Source organism: Phoca vitulina, unplaced genomic scaffold (genome assembly GCF_004348235.1).
Source record: "Phoca vitulina isolate PV1807 unplaced genomic scaffold, GSC_HSeal_1.0 scaffold50, whole genome shotgun sequence".
Classification (NCBI taxonomy): Eukaryota; Metazoa; Chordata; class Mammalia; order Carnivora; family Phocidae; genus Phoca; species Phoca vitulina.
The window spans coordinates 1,753,974-1,770,456 of NW_022589753.1; the positions used below are offsets into that span (position 1 = coordinate 1,753,974).

The 16,483-nt window shown below is 58.5% G+C and overlaps 1 protein-coding gene across 2 annotated transcripts in view; it reads left to right on the forward strand.

Annotated features, from left to right (window-relative positions):
- Positions 1-531: 531 nt before the first annotated feature.
- Positions 532-16,483, forward strand: part of TAF4 (TATA-box binding protein associated factor 4) — a 30,631-nt gene continuing 14,679 nt past the window's right edge. Inside the window, exons 1-13 of one of the 2 annotated variants that reach the window (XM_032387679.1) lie at positions 532-976; positions 2,155-2,274; positions 4,714-4,833; positions 5,565-5,687; positions 7,512-7,601; positions 8,179-8,424; positions 10,457-10,604; positions 10,956-11,070; positions 13,622-13,791; positions 14,087-14,217; positions 14,944-15,069; positions 15,526-15,582; positions 16,060-16,179. In XM_032387679.1, the coding sequence (XP_032243570.1) occupies positions 812-976; positions 2,155-2,274; positions 4,714-4,833; positions 5,565-5,687; positions 7,512-7,601; positions 8,179-8,424; positions 10,457-10,604; positions 10,956-11,070; positions 13,622-13,791; positions 14,087-14,217; positions 14,944-15,069; positions 15,526-15,582; positions 16,060-16,179 (1,731 nt within the window). In that variant the 5' untranslated portion in view covers positions 532-811. The remainder of the gene's footprint in view (positions 977-2,154; positions 2,275-4,713; positions 4,834-5,564; positions 5,688-7,511; positions 7,602-8,178; positions 8,425-10,456; positions 10,605-10,955; positions 11,071-13,621; positions 13,792-14,086; positions 14,218-14,943; positions 15,070-15,525; positions 15,583-16,059; positions 16,180-16,483) is intronic. The other variant, XM_032387680.1, reaches the window with a different exon arrangement.

Sequence of the window (16,483 nt, forward strand, 5' to 3'; positions counted from 1 at the left end):
CGGGGAAATGTGAGAGTTAGACACTAAAATAGATTATTTCTAGTGGAATCTACGATGTAATTGGTTGCCGGTTCTTCAAGCTAAAATTAATGCCAACTCTGACTGACTGGACTTACTTTCCAGCGATTTAGCCCCAGCACTGCGAGGTGTGGTGGGGGTCCCTGTGTCTGTGTAGTGGGTGTCCCAGGTTAGCCGCAGCACAGTGCTGCCCCCGCACCCGAGAGGGGACTCATGTTCCCAGGAGGGCTGCTGGCTTCGGGCTTCACAAGACTCCAGCCCGTAGGCACGCTGTGTCTCCCATGTCCCAGTCCAGCCCGCTGGGCAGGAGAAGAGGTGGGGTGGAGAGGCCAGGCTGCCCACCTCCAGGGACGAGGAGTGGGGCCGGGGGCCGAGTGACACCTGCCGCCCTAGGAACCTGGCCACGGCCGGGAGTGGTGGTGGGGACAGTGCCTGGCCGTGGGGCCCTGTGCCTGGCTTCCTCCCCGGAGGGGTGCGTGGCCCTCCCTGCAGGCCAGTGCAGGTGGCCGTGGGGCAGGTGCTGTGGCCTGCAGAAGCTCTGCTGCCCGGCTGACTTCTGAAAGGGAGACTCACCTGCTGCTTGAATCCCGTGGAGAAAACCTTGTGTGCTTTCCCGTCTTGGATGCCGTCTTCATTGGCAAGTGTGTTTCGAGTTCAGAGACTCAGCATGTCTTACAGCTTTTCCTTCCTTCTCAGACGTCAGGCTCCCCAGCGGTAGGCTCAGCGCCTTCACCGGCCGTGTGTGTGTGGGGGGGGCACGTCTCCTGATGCCAGGTCTCCTTTGTCCCCAGGTATGGTCCTCGTGCGGAGCGAGAACGGGCAGTTGTTAATGATTCCTCAGCAGGCCTTGGCCCAGATGCAGGCCCAGGCTCACGTGCAGACCCCGCCTCAGAGCACCATGGCGCCCCGCCCTGCAACCCCCACAAGTGCCCCTCCTGTCCACATCTCTGCCGTACAGGTGAGTGCACGCGTGCTGGGCAGTGGCGGCCCGTGGGTGTCCGGCAGGTGTCCTGTGAGGGCAGAGAGGGGCGGCCACGTGCCGCCCACCATCGGGAGGCTCTGGGGAGCTAGCTCTGCGTCCATGCTCAGCGAAGCTCTGGCTTGGTTGTCTGGACTCCGTCCTGTCTCTTCCCTCTTCTCCCATGACTCCACCTCCTGTGCCTCAGTCTCCTCTTCTGCAAAGTGGACCCTGCGTACATTAGCTGTTCCTGTTGGGGAGGCGCGTGGGAGCATCAGGAGATTGTGTGAACATGTGGTTAGGCCTTTGGGGCTTAGCTCAGGGATCTCTCCCCAGAGATCAGGGCGTGGGGACGGCCCCCTCGTGCTGGCGTGTCTTGTCCACATCCCAGCTTCTGCTACCCGCACCTCCTCTGTCTCCCGGTGCCTTTCTGCCTGGTGCCATAAGTCTGTTGTCCTGACTGGTTGGCCAGCTAGTCACTGAGGTGGAGACTGGCGGGGGCTTGACATTCCTGCGATGTCAACCGTGTCCCCTGTGGAGGCGAAGGGCCGCACTGTAGACAGAGGCCTTGGTTGGGCTAGGAGACCCACATGGCGCCCCCTTCTTGAATATCCGGGACAGCTCAGAGCAGTGTGCTCGAGGCCCGTGGGGCTGTGTGAAGTGAGGTGCGGACGGAAGACGACCTGTGGCGTCACTTGTACGTGTTCCGTCTGACCGCCAGCGCCACCGTGCTCGGGACTCGCGCCATCTTTCCATCGGCTTGAGGTGTCAGTGGGCCACCCGGCCACTCCTTTACTTCCTCTTCCGCAGCACTGTGACCCATCTCTGCACCCAGGGGACGCATGCTGCTTGATTTTTTTAGTGCTGGGAACAAGAGCACAAGAAATGCGCACAGGACTGATTCCCAGATACTCACGTTCTTTAAAGGCCTTGTTTGTAGACTTGGGTGAAGAAGCCTAGCGCTTGCTTTATTACAGTACATACGTATTTTGATCCTACACTTTTCTTCTGGTAGGAGGAGCTTAGAATTGGGGTGGCTTTGTTGACGACTGTAGCCTGAGGCCCGACGCGCTGGACGGAGGGTCGGGTCTGCACCAGGAGGTTGATTTGGCTGCGCGGGTGGCAGGGAGTTACTGTCACTTGTTGCTCCTTTTAGATGATGCTTGCTTATTTTTCAGGCACCTGGGACCCCTATTATTGCACGGCAGGTGACCCCAACGACCATAATCAAGCAAGTGTCTCAGGCCCAGACGACGGTGCAGCCCACCGCGGCACTGCAGCGCTCACCCGGAGTGCAGGTGAGGCGGGTGGGTGCGGCACCCTCCGCGTGCAGGCGGGCCCCGCGGGCTGCGGCGCTGGGTGCTACGCCAGGCTTCGGGAGGAAGGCGTCCTGAAGACAGTGTTTCTCTGACTGCCGACACAGGACAGGCTTCCCTTTCTTTAACGCCACGTGGATTTTCCTACCAGCAGCGTGTTTAAAAGCTTCCCGCTCTGCTGGAAGCGTAATTAGGAACGTCACCTTGTTGGTACTTGATTGAAAGGCGTCTGTGAAGCGGAGGGTGTGGCGCCCGTCGACCTGTCAGTGCTGGGACGAGGATGGGGGTCCCTTCTGAGAACGGGGCTCCCATTGGACCTGTCAGTGCTGGGACGAGGATGGGGGTCCCTTCTGAGAACGGGGCTCCCATTGCTCGTGTGCGCCGTTGGGTGGAATCCTCACACCCTCCTCCTGCGAGGCACAGACAAGTGAGCGGTCAGGGCTTCCGGAACTGGCCTCGGGCCTGCGTGCCGGCCACCTGGCTGCCCTGCCTCCCCCGCGGCCGGTGCCCTTTGCCAGGAACTAAGCCCAGGTGCAGAGACGTTCCCTGTCAGCCTGTTGGGGTTGGTGTGCGTGTTTGATCTTAAAACGGAGTCTTCAGCTGTGGGACGGAGAGTGCTCTGGAGCGGCCGTGCGCCCTCTCGGTGGGTGGTTTGGCTGGTGCGGACGGCTCAGCCTCTGGTCTGGAAAGCTGAGAAGAGCGGTCATGCACAGGCGCGGCTGGCCCCTTCTCTTAGAGGGGAGGGGACCCCTGGTCAGGGCAGCAGGTGGCCCTGGGCAGTGCGGTCGGAGCAGCTGGAAGGAACGGGTTCTGAGCTGTTCCGTTCTTCAGGTGTTTGTGCGTGCCTGTCACGAATGCACAGCCTTAGCCTCTGTGTGTTGGGCGTCTGCTGGGCGCCGGGAGGCGCTGCCCTCGGTGCTCATTGTTGTGCAGCCCCCACCGCAGTGCTGGGGGTAGGCTCTGTTGCAGTTACCTGGAGAGGAAGCGGAGGCTGAGGGTGGCACGGGGTGGTTGCGGGGGGCAGGAGCCGGCGCCGCCCCGGGGCTCCCATCCCTCTGGCGGCATCTTGTCTTCAGGGGCTGTTTACAGGTGTCTGCGTGGGTGACGCTGCTCTCCGAAGCACCTGGAGGAGCACACGGGAGCTAAGTGGCGGACCTGTGTGTGGCCGGAGCCCCCCGGGGACGCTTTCCTGGGACGCGGTGTGCGTCCTGGGCTCCGTGGGGTGGGCACGTCTGAGTTTCAGTCACAGTGAAAGGCCACTTCTCTGGCAGGGTCCGGAAGCTCACCGTCCGTTTTTGCGTCAAATTTAGTGGAGAGTGAATTTATCAAAATAGGCAGACACCGTCTCGGTGTCCTATAGGGAAACACGCATCTGTCGGACCGTCGGAAGGGAGCGCGAGGGGTATATCTTGAGGTAGAGGGAAACCCCGACAGGATCAGAAGTGCCCTGCTCTTTCTGGGCGTCCAGAAGCAGTCCCACTGTGTCCCGGCTGCCCGGAGACAGCTGCCCGGTGCGTCCTTCCACACTTTCTTCCTTGAAGCATGTGTGTGGCAGTTCTGGTTGCAGGGGTAGGGTGTGAGAACGCGCCGGGTGGGAGAGCACGTGGGCCGTGAGGAACGGCAGGCCAGTGTCCGAGCTGGGGGCCCCCGGGGGCCGCACTGGACTTTGGCGAGGGCAGGCGCCCTGGCGGAGCAGACGCGCTGCACGCGGCTGAGCTCGGGGATGCTGTCTCCGCGTGCAGAAGCCGCAAGAAAGTAACGTTGGGGCGGTCGGAGAGACGTTGAAGGCTACATTTATAAATTGGAAGCGTCTAGTGAGACAGACCAGTAAATATCGTGATGGTTCACGTGGAATGAAACCTCGGGGGCTCCCAGGGCGGCAGTTGGGGTCGCCAGAGATGTCCTTGGTGTCCAGCCGCCACTGGCCCCCATGAGTGTGTTCAGTGCGTACCCCTCCCTGCTCACACCCACGCCCCCTCGGGGCGCACGTCTGCTCTGAAGCCCCTTTCCGTGATGTTTCTTGATGAGACCGGCTCGTGGAGAGCAGAGTGGCCGGTCTGGTGGCGGAGGCGCAGCCTACACCCCCCGCCCCGGAGGTGACACTGGTGACAGCCTTCCCTGTCTCCAGCGTCTGCACAAGCCAGGTGACGCATTTTCAGTTGTAGTTTCTCTGTTTTGCTTTTAGTTTCTGGGAGAAGAGATAATTGACCCTGACCACCCCGACACAGGCTGGGCCCCGCGCTGGGCTTCCTGGCTCGCGCTCTTGGGCCAGCTGCGCCATCCACTTCCCTCGGCGCTCGGCCCGCGGCCCTGGGGGCTCTTGTCTGGGGCTCCACCTGTGTGGGGTCTTGTTGCCTTCTGGGGAACATGAGGGCCATCTCCGCAGAGCCTCTGGTCACCTTGCATTTTGGACTCTCATAGCCTCAGCTGGTTCTGGGTGGCGCTGCCCAGACAACTTCCCTCGGGACGGCGACGGCTGTTCAGACGGGGACACCTCAGCGAACGGTCCCAGGGGCCACGACCACCTCCACAGCTGCCACGGTGAGTTCCCCCCCCCCCCCCCCCGGGGGCGGGAGAGAGGCTCGTGGAGGCGCCCTGCTGCCCTCGCCCGCCCGCAGCCTCCCTTCCTCCAGGGCCTGGGGACCTCGGCCTCTCAGGTGGGGTGTGAGAGCAGCGGCCTCTGAGGGGCAGCGGGAAGGCCCTGTCCCCGGCTGGGCTTCCAGGCTGCACAGGAGTCCACGTGACAGGAGCCCAGACAGCGGCCTTTGAGGACGTGGCCCGTGTCTGTGGAGCAGAGCCACGTCCCCGTTATTCGCACCGTAGCTTCCTGTGCATCTCGCAGCCCCCGGGGTTGCACTTTGTTTGGACTCTCCTCTCCCGTCTTGTTGCTCAGGGCTTTCCCTCATCTTCAGTAGTAACATCATAATTTAATTCCTCTTCCTGTGCACTTAGATAGACGTGGGCTTTTCTCTATGATAAAGCAGCGTTATGCTGAACATCTTACGGGTTCCTCTCGGTTCCATTCGTGGCTGTTCACCCAGTGACGTTCCTGAGAGTCGAGCTGCTGGCCGGGTGAGGGGCGGACTTCGCGGCCCTCAGCCGGCGTGCTTACCCCATCAGCAGCCCGTGAGAGTTACTACGTTTTCTGGAAAGAACATTAGGGGATAAATACAGTCTTCTTACATACAAACGCGCATTTCACTTAACCCTGACGCTGTGATGGAAATCTGCCTTAACACTTTTTCACTTGTATCTTTTTAACTTGAATCCAGGAAACCATGGAAAACGTGAAGAAATGTAAAAATTTCCTGTCTACGTTAATAAAGCTGGCTTCATCCGGTAAACAGTCCACAGAGACAGCTGCTAATGTGAAAGAACTAGTACAGAGCCTACTGGTAAGAGCGCGGCCCTGAGCCCCTTGGCCTGAGAGCATCTGTGGGACACACGGGGGGCCGCTGAGCAGGGGAAGTCCTGTCACGGGTGTGCGTGGCCCAGCCGGGTGCTCAGCCTGGGCTGGCCTCCTGGGGACTTTGCAGAGAGGCCGCCGTGGGGGCCAGTGCCCCGTGCCCTGACCCTTCGTGGCCTCACCATTTGTCAGCCTGGCCTGCTTCCCAGGGCATCCACGTGAAGAGAGTGGGCCCCGTTCATGGCCACTGGAAAGCGTCCTATCGGCTTCAGGAGCATTTTTAAATACACCTGACAGAGGGCGTTTTACAAGCTTTCTTTCACGTCTCTGCTTTACCTTCTGTAATGGAGAGTTTCAAACCTGTCAGAAGTGGAAAGCAGAGTCTCGTGAAGCCCTGCGTCCTGTCTCTAGGCTTCCCCAGTGACCGAGTCACACCTGATCTCGTGGCTGCTGCACCGCCCCCCCCCCCATCCCATATATATTGTGGCACGGAAGGGCACTTGTTAAAGATCACCGCTGCATGTGATCAGCCCGCCAGCCTAGGGACCCAGGGGCTCTCAAGAGCCTGGCTGCCACGCATGGTCCCGGCGCCTCCCCTGCTGCTTACAGCTTGTTCCAGCCAGGGCTCAGTCAACTGCGGGCACTGCGGTCGACGCTTGGTCTCCTTTGGCCGGATGGTCCCTCCTTGCTCTTCTCTTTCCTTTTGATTTCTGTCTTGAGGAAACCTGGTGGTTTGATGTCTGGGCTTTTGGATGCTTTCTGTCTTTCTGCTGCTGGGGTTTTTTGGCTCAGGTTCTTGGCTCCTTGGGCCTGCCTTCCTGGTGCAGCCAGCTGGGAGTGGGTGGCAGAGGGGAGGCCCTCGGCCCTGGGGTGATGGCCTGAGGGACAGCCCTTCTCAGAGACGCCGCATCCTCCTCTGAGGGGCTGGCTCTGTGCCCCGCATGCAGCCCACGCTGGTTTTGGTCTAGAAGGAAAGAGGTTGTGCTCCCGCAAGCAAGGGATTGTTTCAGACCATATACTTAAATATTTTCAGGGAACTTAGAGATTGAGAAATGATCTTATTTCCCATGAGAAACACAAACTCCTGGCTTTTTGTTTGTTTTAATTGTAACAATTCTATCTTCTAATGAAAATTTCTAATGAAATAAATGTTTTTCTCTTTCATCCCCATGGTCCCTTGTCTGTGGTTCCCTGCCCGCCCCCAAGGAGCTGGCTGGCTCTCTCCATCCCTTGCTCCCCAGATGGTCCAGCACTGCACCCCATCTCCCCACTGTGCTCTTGTCAGGGTGCCAGGACCCCCGTTCCACCCTTCTCATGGGACCTCTTGGCTTTCTGGACCCTGCTGGCTGCTCCCTCTTTGAATTTAGCGTTAGTTAGCTCTGGGTTTGGCTGCTGGTGATATACTGATGCCAAGGCCACAGGTCAGGCAGAGGCTCATGTTCTCCTGTGGGGACCCCAGGTGTCGGCCTCATCTCGAGGATGGCCCTTGATGTCCCATCCCTACGTAGCCACCTCTCTTTGCCTCCTCCCCTCAGACCACACTTGCTTTGGTTTCCGGAACAGAGTCATGCCCCCTCTTGTCTGGGCACTTGCTTCCCTCCGTGCCCTGGGCTTCCTCCTGGAGGCTTGGTGTGGGTCTTTGTTGTAGGTCATTGTTTCTTCTGACTTCTGCTGTGCTGTCCCCTCTGTTCCACCCAAGACCTGGCAGAAAGAACCCTGACTGCCACACAGGGCACCAGCACATGCTGAACAGAGGGATGTGTGTGTTAACGTCTATTCACGGGAGAATTTCGTTGTGATTTTTGTTTTTAAGGATGGAAAAATCGAAGCAGAAGATTTCACTAGTAGATTATACCGAGAACTTAATTCTTCACCTCAACCTTACCTTGTGCCTTTCCTGAAGGTAACTGTGAACCCCCCCCGTGCAGCCCTGTGCGCTGGCAGGTTGCAGTAGGCCTGTCGGAGGGGAGGAGGGGCACGCGGGTGTCCCCGCCGGGCTTGAGGGCTGAAAGTGCCCTGTGATGCTCGTTAAGGTTCTCGTCAGGAGGCTCTTCTGTGCGATGTGAGGCCCCTGACCCTGCACCTGCGGAGGTGCGAGGAGGCCCGCACCGGCAGGAGGGCTGATGGGCGGGGCTCACCAGTGAGGAGCAGGGCTCAGGGGCATCAGGTCGGCCCTCTTGAGTAAGCTTTGCCGTCATGACATTCTTAAGAGCATTTCAGATCTACTGCTCTTTTCTCTTTCTCTTTTCTAAACAAATTTTATTTGGTTCTTACGGAGCATAATCCTGCTCGGTGATGTCAGGCTTGGGGCCCGTGAGTGCCAGATGCCAACACCAACATCAGGGTAGAGATGTCAAGGCTCTAAAACCGGCCTGGTTGAGCTTGAGGCTTGTTTCTCAAGAGTTGCAAGTTTCTGGGTTTGTGAGGAAGGAACCCAGTGCCCGAGCCGCCGCCGACCCCGTGTCTGTCTTTCCGCCCAGAGGAGCTTGCCCGCCTTGAGACAGCTGACCCCCGACTCCGCAGCCTTCATCCAGCAGAGCCAGCAGCAGCCGCCGCCCGCCTCGCAGGCCACCACCGCGCTCACGGCCGTGGTGCTGAGCAGCTCGGTCCAGCGCACGGCCGGGAAGACGGCGGCCACCGTGAGCAGCGCTCTCCAGCCCCCTGTCATCAGCCTCACGCAGCCCACACAGGTTGGCGTTGGCAAGCAGGGGCAGCCCACGCCGCTGGTATGAAGGCGAGAGCCTTGCCTGCCCCCCCCACCCCCGCCCGCCTCTTGAACACATTGGCCACGGCGCAGGGAAGCCTCCTCCCAGTAGGCAGGAAAGCTCCCGCCGGGGAAGTGTGGGTGCTACCTGAGTAGTTCAGGCATGAACTAGAGGCCGAGGCCCTGCAAGTTGGTGAGTGAGTTCTCAGGAAGATGAAATAAGCATGTTGGCTCTTAACCCACTGGCCTGTTACCCGTATCGTTTGCAGGTATTTGTGGTTTAAATGAACACGGTGTGTTTGTGGTGGATCTTTAGCGGGGTGTTACCTTTGATTAGGAGCAATGGCCCCAAGACAGGAAACAGTGTGTGCCTGGTGATGGTGCTTCAGGCAGAGAGTGCTGGGCCTTTTGTCTCACGGCCTCGAATCCAGCTCTGCAGCTGCTGTTTGGGCCTCAGTGAGATAAAGCTGCAGGTTACTGATGGGTGATTTACCGTGTGGGTCCAGTTTTCTGAGTTCTGCAGCTGGAAAAGGGAGGTCTTTCCTGGGAAGAGTTGCATTTCAAATGTGCTGGGCAGCTGGGCTCCCCAAACAGAAAGGCAATTGACTTTTTTTTTTTTTAACTTTCAAGGGGATTTAGTTCCTCTACAGTTAAAAAACCTGCACAGCTCAGGCTCCCTTGTCACTTGATAGCGGGCTGTAGAATGTATTTTATTGTAGCGGCCACTTAATAACCGAGTGAGCGACCAGAGTCCGTTAGGCTGTTTGCCCACCTGCTCGGGTGAAAGCCTCTGTCTTTGCGTTGACTGGTGGATGAGAGCATCTCACCCGTGGGGCTGGGAACTTCGGTGCGGGGGGTGGGGGGGCGAAGGTGTGCGTGAGAAGTCAGGGCTCCCTCACGTCTTTTTCACGCCGAGGGGAAGAGATTTGTGAGTACAGGACTGCCCTCACCACTGGGGCTAATTTACGTAAAAGATGCGGTCTCTCGGTGGGTAGTCGTCTTTCCTTGAAAGGTTTGAGTCTTAGTGCGTGGCTGTGAACGACCTGACCCATGTTTGTGGTTTACGGTCAGAGGCTGTCCTGACCAGCAGGGTCATTTCTCCATTCCGCTTCCCTGGTCCTGCCAGACATGCTGCGCCTGTGTGGGGGGACAGCGCTGTGATCAGGCCCGAGCCTGGCCCATTCCCTGCCTCGAAGCCTGTAGAGATGCAAACCTGAGGCTTTTCCCTGAGTTTATGGCAAAACCTGACGCGCATACCTTGAGGTGATAGCTGTCTTGACTCTCCTTTATGGTGTGAGTTTTCGTTGCCGAGATAGTTTGGTTATGCCCTCAGTGAGTGTCCCGTAGTCCAGGGCGTACGCAGCAGGTCCCTTTGTAACATTTAGAAACAATTGTTTCTCTTGCCCCAGAGGTTTTGGGCCAGGCGGTGTCTCCCCAGCTCGGGGAGCGCTGCTTGTGCAGGGCGCGGCGCTAGGCTGGTCACAGGGCCTTAGACGGCTGGCACCTTGAGCAGGGCAGAGGCGGGAGCGCGCTCCAGCTGACAGGGCTCCAGGCAGGGCGGTGCCGTGTTGCACAGGCCTGGGATAAGGGGTAGCAGGGACGTGGCTGGGGCTGGACTCTGCTCTGGGGGCGTCTCCCCGAGCTCAGCCTCGGGTGGTGAGTGCGGGCAGGTCCCCATGGAGAGGCGGTCGGAGAAGCTCTTCCTTGAATGTGGAATTCAGGGCAGGACTTGGGAAATCTGACCTCCCCCCGGTGTAAAAGGCAGCACACCTCTTAGAGACGGATGTGGAGAAAACGTGCCCTGCAGCCCCCAGCAATGTATCCCCTGCGCTGAGATTTGGGGGGGAAGGCATATTCCATGCTGGACCGCTGAGTCAGCCTGCCTCCTCCCTGCAATGACCTCAGGACCTCAGGCCCCACGTGCAGATCTGCCCCAAGAACTTGCCTCTCGGGTGGCGCCTGACGTGGGTGTCCCGGTCCTGGCGGGGCCCTGGCCGGGGACGGGTGCTGGCGGCCTGGGGGGTCGTGCTGACGGGCCCGCGGCTCTGCCTCAGGTGATCCAGCAGCCTCCCAAGCCCGGAGCGCTGATCCGCCCGCCCCAGGTGACGCTGACGCAGACGCCCATGGTCGCCCTCCGGCAGCCTCACAGCCGCATCGTGCTCACCGCGCCCCAGCAGATCCAGCTGAACCAGCTGCAGCCAGGTGAGGGCCCCCGTCTGGGGCCGTTACCTGCACGTGGAGCCCTGTGCGGCCATCGCCTCCTGGCCTCGGTCGGGCAGGGGGTCCAGAGTCAGACCCGGTTAGCGCTGCTGGTTTCTGTCCCAAGCCTCTCCTGCACTTGAACAAGTGCGATGAGTTTCAGGAGAGTAAGTGCTTGAGAGGCTACTCTGTGGCTAGGATTCCGGCATTTTTACCGGCTTCGTCGTGGCCGGAGAGCGGTGATACCCTCCCCTCCGGCCACCAGGGTCCGGAGCGGCGGCGGCGCCTCCCAGCAGAGCCTGCGGCGTGTGCCCAGCGTGTGGGTGGGTATACAGTCGGGGTCTTGTGTTGCAGTCCCCGTGGTGAAGCCCGCCGTGCTCCCTGGAACCAAAGCTCTCTCTGCCGTCTCGGCTCAAGCAGCTGCTGCGCAGAAAAACAAACTCAAGGAGCCCGGGGGAGGCTCGTTCCGGTAAGGAGGGGGCCTGCACGCGCCGAGCAGAGCGACCGCGGGCCGCGGGGCGGGGCGGGAGCCTGTGTCCCAGGGCCGGTCTTGCCTGCGTGGCGCCAGCCGCTCTCATTTCGATACCGTGTTCTTTCCACGCTTCATTTTTTTTTTTTTTTTTTTTTTAAAGATTTTATTTATTTATTTGAGACAGAGAGAATGAGAGAGAGAGAGAGCACATGAGAGGGGGGAGGGGCAGAGGGAGAAGCAGACCCCCTGCCAAGCAGGGAGCCCGATGCGGGACTCGATCCCGGGACTCCAGGATCATGACCTGAGCCGAAGGCAGTCGCTTAACCAACTGAGCCACCCAGGCGCCCTCCACGCTTCATTTTGACCTTGGTGTGCACGTTTTCCCACAAAGTTAGCGTGGGGAGGTTTGCCGCGGACACGTAGCAGGGAGTAAACCAGTGTTCTTTGGTGTACGAACTGGTAGAAAACCTGTCGCCGTGGTGCCGCGCCTCAGTATTCAATACCTCATGGCTGTAGAGCAGAATGCTTCACTTGCCCTTCTTTAACTTTAAAACTTCCAGAAGTGCTGTACTGGGGGCTCTTGACGAGCAGCCGGGCAAGGGGCTACGTGTCAGGGACACGCGGTGCACAGGCCGTAGAGCTGATGTGGATAACGGTGAAGCAGCAGGAAAGGGCGCGTGTCTCGGGGGCTTTCACGGGGCTGCCCCCTCCCAGATGGCACCCCTGAAGCTGTTGGCCGGTGGGGCAGGGTTGGCGTCAGCAGGGTGGGGAGGGCGTTGTGCCTGGGCGGCCTGGCACGGAGGGGGCACCCGGTGGGGCGGGGAGGGGGTCCACCTGCAGGTCAGAGAAGTAAGAGAGCAAAGGCCACTGGGAACCCTGCTGTCTTTCTGCGGGGGAAGGTAGTTGTTAGGACGGTCTCTGCGGTGCTGGGTTAGCTCGGGGTTCAGTGTCTGGACACACATCGGGGGAAGGAGACAAAGCTCCTTGCCCTGTGCACTGGAGGCGCTGGGTGGTGGTGAGCACACCCAGCGCTCAGACCGTGTCTTCTGAGAGCCGTTCTGCTCTCATGACCCAGACACCTTAGAAGGGCTGGTTCTGGGGTCTCTGCAGTGTGAGCTGGTGCATCTCGTTAGGTCAGGAAGCAGTGCTGGGGTGGATGGGCCCGCGGCAGAGCTGACAGAAGTTGCCCGGAAGGGCCTCCTTTCCCCCGCCTGTGTGTGTAGTGACAGCCTCTGCCACCGGCTGAGACGGGAGAGCACGAGCCCATGGGAATGAATAAACGGGAAGCTTAGGGGGAAGGGGGAAACCAGCAGGGACCCCCGAGGGCTGGAGCTCAGAGCATCAGGAAGGGACCAAGGAAACCCAGCCTCTGTGGGGCTGTGGGACATTCTTGTCGCGAGGGGAGGGGACATCAGTCAAATGGGGACACAGATGTGCTACAAGACACCTGGCCTGTGGCCTTGCATGTATCACGGGCACGAGAGCCAAGGAAAGGCTGAAGAACCTTCCAGGCTAAGGAGGCTGAAGAGCCACGCGGAGGGGCTGTGAGCGTGGCTGGCGGCCTGCTTGCAGAGGTCGCCCGGCTGCTCCATAGGGGACGCCCTTGGGCGCAGGGAGCACACGTGGGGTGTTCCGGGGTGGGGCGCGGGAAGTCAGGTTGGCAGCTTCCCCGCAGGTGATTCGGGAATAAAGAGTCCTTCACCCCGTGCTCCTGCTTTTCATAACTGCGATTGTTTTATGAATAAATTAATGCTCTTTGATTTTTTAAGAAAGGTTTCACTTGGGGGGCACCTGGGTCGCTCAGTCGTTAAGCGTCTGCCTTTGGCTCAGGTCATGATCCCAGGGTCCTGGGATCGAGCCCCGCATCGGGCTCCCTGCTCCGCGGGAAGCCTGCTTCTCCCTCTCCCACTCCCCCTGCTTGTGTTCCCTCTCTCGCTGTGTCTCTGTCAAATAAATAAATTAAAAAAAAGAAAGAAAGAAAGGTTTCACTTGGAACAAACTCCTAGAAGCTGTGAGGACAGTGTTGCTGGGTTTTGCTCCCTCAACTTAGCCGTGCCTGGGGAGCCCTCTGCACACATCCTCACGCCAGAACTCGTGCGACTTTAACCCCTGGTGGATCTTCCTTTAAAAGAACAGTTTCGGGGCGCCTGGGTGGCTCAGTCGTTAAGCGTCTGCCTTCGGCTCAGGTCATGATCCCGGGGTCCTGGGATCGAGCCCCGCATCGGGCTCCCTGCTCCGCGGGAAGCCTGCTTCTCCCTCTCCCACTCCCCCTGCTTGTGTTCCTGCTCTCGCTGTCTCTCTCTCTGTCAAATAAATAAATAAAATCTTTAAAAAAAAAAAAAAAAAAAAAAAATAAAAGAACAGTTTCACTTTCAGAGAAGATCGCTAGGCCTCCTTGTTCCGGTGACAGCGCAGTGCAGGCGGGAGCTGCTGGGACGCACGCCTGGAGGGGCATCCGCATGCTTTCTACACAGGGTCCCACTAGGTTATGCCCCCCGAGTACACCTCCTGACGTGCCCCTTGCTCAGCATTGTCTTCTTCTCTGAAGGGATGACGATGACATCAATGATGTGGCCTCGATGGCGGGAGTAAACCTGTCGGAAGAAAGTGCACGAATATTAGCCACGAACTCTGAATTAGTGGGCACCCTGACACGGTCCTGTAAGGACGAAACCTTCCTCTTACCAGCGCCTTTACAAAGAAGAATCTTAGAAATAGGTATGTGGGCGCGCTGCGGCCGTCCCCCGACCTCTGGTGTGCCCGCGTGGCTGTAGTCCTCCTGGAGCCGCCCTCTGCTGGTGGCTCCCTGGCGGGGCACGTAGGCCCCAGTGAACACGCCTGGTGCCTTGTCCCCCTTTGCCCGTGTCCGACGTGGTTGACGCCAGTGGCTCTCAGGTAGGGGCAGTGACGTAGACCACCCCTCCCACCCGGAGGGCCTGCCTGGGCTGCCCTCACGTGCTCGGAGCGGTGGACGAGAGAACAGCGACGTTTGTAAAGTGTTGCCTACCCCCAGGTAAAAAACACGGCATCACAGAGTTGCATCCAGACGTAGTGAGTTACGTATCCCACGCCACCCAGCAGAGGCTACAGAACCTTGTAGAAAAAATATCAGAAACGGCTCAGCAGAAGAACTTCTCTTACAAGGTAACACACTGTTCTCCCGAAGAGGCCACGCTTGCCGTGGACTCGAAGTCAGCGCTGCTGGGAAGCCTCTTCCCGCACCAGGCGTGGGGGGCGGCACAGGAATGTTTCTTGGAGCTACGTTTTGGGGGAGATGCCGCCTCTCTTAGCCCACGGTGGTCTCGGGCGCTGTGTGCCCCGGCTGGGGAAGGAAGCCTGGCCTGCATGAGGATGCACGGCAGGGGTCTAGCCTGGGTTGGGGCTGGGGCGGAGGTGGCTTGCCCGGCCCTGGAGGTCGCGGAGCCTCTGCCGGTTCCACCCTGTGCCCCTGCGGCCTCGAGCTAGCCCTGCAGACCGAGTGGCTCTGGCTCACACCTGCTCCTGTGACTCGGAACACTGCCCTGTTGTGTGGAGGGTCCAGGGGGCCGGCTGCAGGGCCGGGTCTGCCTTCCTCTTCCCTCCCTCACACGAGTACTAGTCACAGGGGCCCAACTGAGTGAGGCCGGTGCCGTCAGAGTGTCAGTTAAAATAAAGAATCAAATGATACCGAAGTGTGTAAGGTGGAAACCCCCCTGAGCCCTAGCACAGCTCTCCTGACACTCGCTTGTCTGCGTGTTAACACGCAGGCCGTCTGGGGACGAGGGGCGGGTGCGTGAGGTTCTGTAGGACTTGCTCTGGGAGGCGGGCTGGTGTGCAGCCTGCCCAGCCCAGTTCTCAAATTTATGACCGTGTTTTTTTACCTTTTTGTAGGATGATGACAGATACGAGCAGGCAAGTGACGTCCGGGCTCAGCTCAAATTTTTTGAGCAGCTCGACCAAATTGAAAAACAGAGGAAAGATGAGCAGGAGAGAGAAATCCTTATGCGAGCGGCCAAGGCAAGTACCTGCACCTCACTCGGCAGGGCCGCTCCCTGCCCTGGGCACCCACGCACACTCGGGGCTCCGGGAGGCCAGCGCGGTGTTGGGGGGCCGGCCCTGCAGAAAATGTGATGTGTGTGATTGAGGAGGGGGCCGTGGGTGGGAGGTGGACCTGAGTCCAGAGCCCCGCGGGCCGTCCTGGCACACCGTCTGTCAGGTTCCTGTGCCCGGTGGGCATGGTGATGACCGCCTCTGAGCTCTTATCCAGTGGGATTGATTTTCTTAAGAATAATGGTTGTTTTTTCCCATGATGTGCAGGTTAAATTTTCATCTTCTGGCTGTAAATAAGCATTTAAAAATGTAGTATACGTTCTGTCGTATGATCTGGATATTATATCGTGAATAAGATAGCACATTTGTTAGATGATAGACATTTAGATCATAATTTATTTTTGTTTTTACTTTAAAAAATAGTCTCGATCCAGACAAGAAGATCCAGAACAATTAAGGTTGAAACAGAAGGCAAAAGAGGTAAGGTCTTTTAGTCAAAAATCTTTATCATATGCTTGGAAATAGATTCTTTTTTTTTTTTTTTTAAAGATTTTATTTATTTATTTGACAGAGAGAGAGACAGTGAGAGAGGGAATAGGTTCTTACGTAACCTAATCGTCCAGCCAAAGAAAGGGGAGGAAAGGTGGCATTTCTGTGACGAAGCGCTAGGAGATGTTTGCAGAGGTGCGGACTCTGTGCCCTCCTCAGGGTGACAGTAATTCTCATTGCGTGCCTTCAGCCTTTACACGTACACAGTTTGTTGTATTTTCTGAGCTGCTCAAGATGAGCATCTGTTTTGGTTTATGATTTTTCTGATTGTAGGATAAGCTTAACCATTATAGTCAAAACAGTAAAGAAATTTTAATTTAGACAATTTCCAAAGATCCTTTGCTGTTACTTTTGTAGTAAAAGGTAACGTGCATGAAATGATAGTCTCGTTTCTCTTTCAAAACGAAGATGCAGCAACAAGAGCTGGCTCAGATGCGGCAGCGTGACGCCAACCTCACTGCCCTCGCCGCCATCGGGCCCAGGAAAAAGAGGAAAGTGGACTCCCCAGGACCGGGCTCGGGGACAGAGGTACGCAGCGCAGCAGTGCTCGAGGGCGCGTGGGGCCCGGGAGCACCTCTTGGCTCAGCTCTCCAGGTGGGCAGACACACCCGAGGACCGGCCTTCTTGCATTTACGTGCAGCGCTTCCTTGGAGTATTTGTATGACATTCACGTCGGCTTGTCGTGGAGACGCCGTGAGCTGGCGGTTCTGTCCGCGAGGAGGTTTGCTGGCCGGGGTCGGGTGCCGCGAGGTTGGACCGCCGGCGGAGGGAGCGCGGGCAGACTCTGTTGGAAGGGCGGCCTGGAGCAGCATGTGTGACGCAGGCCTGGAGG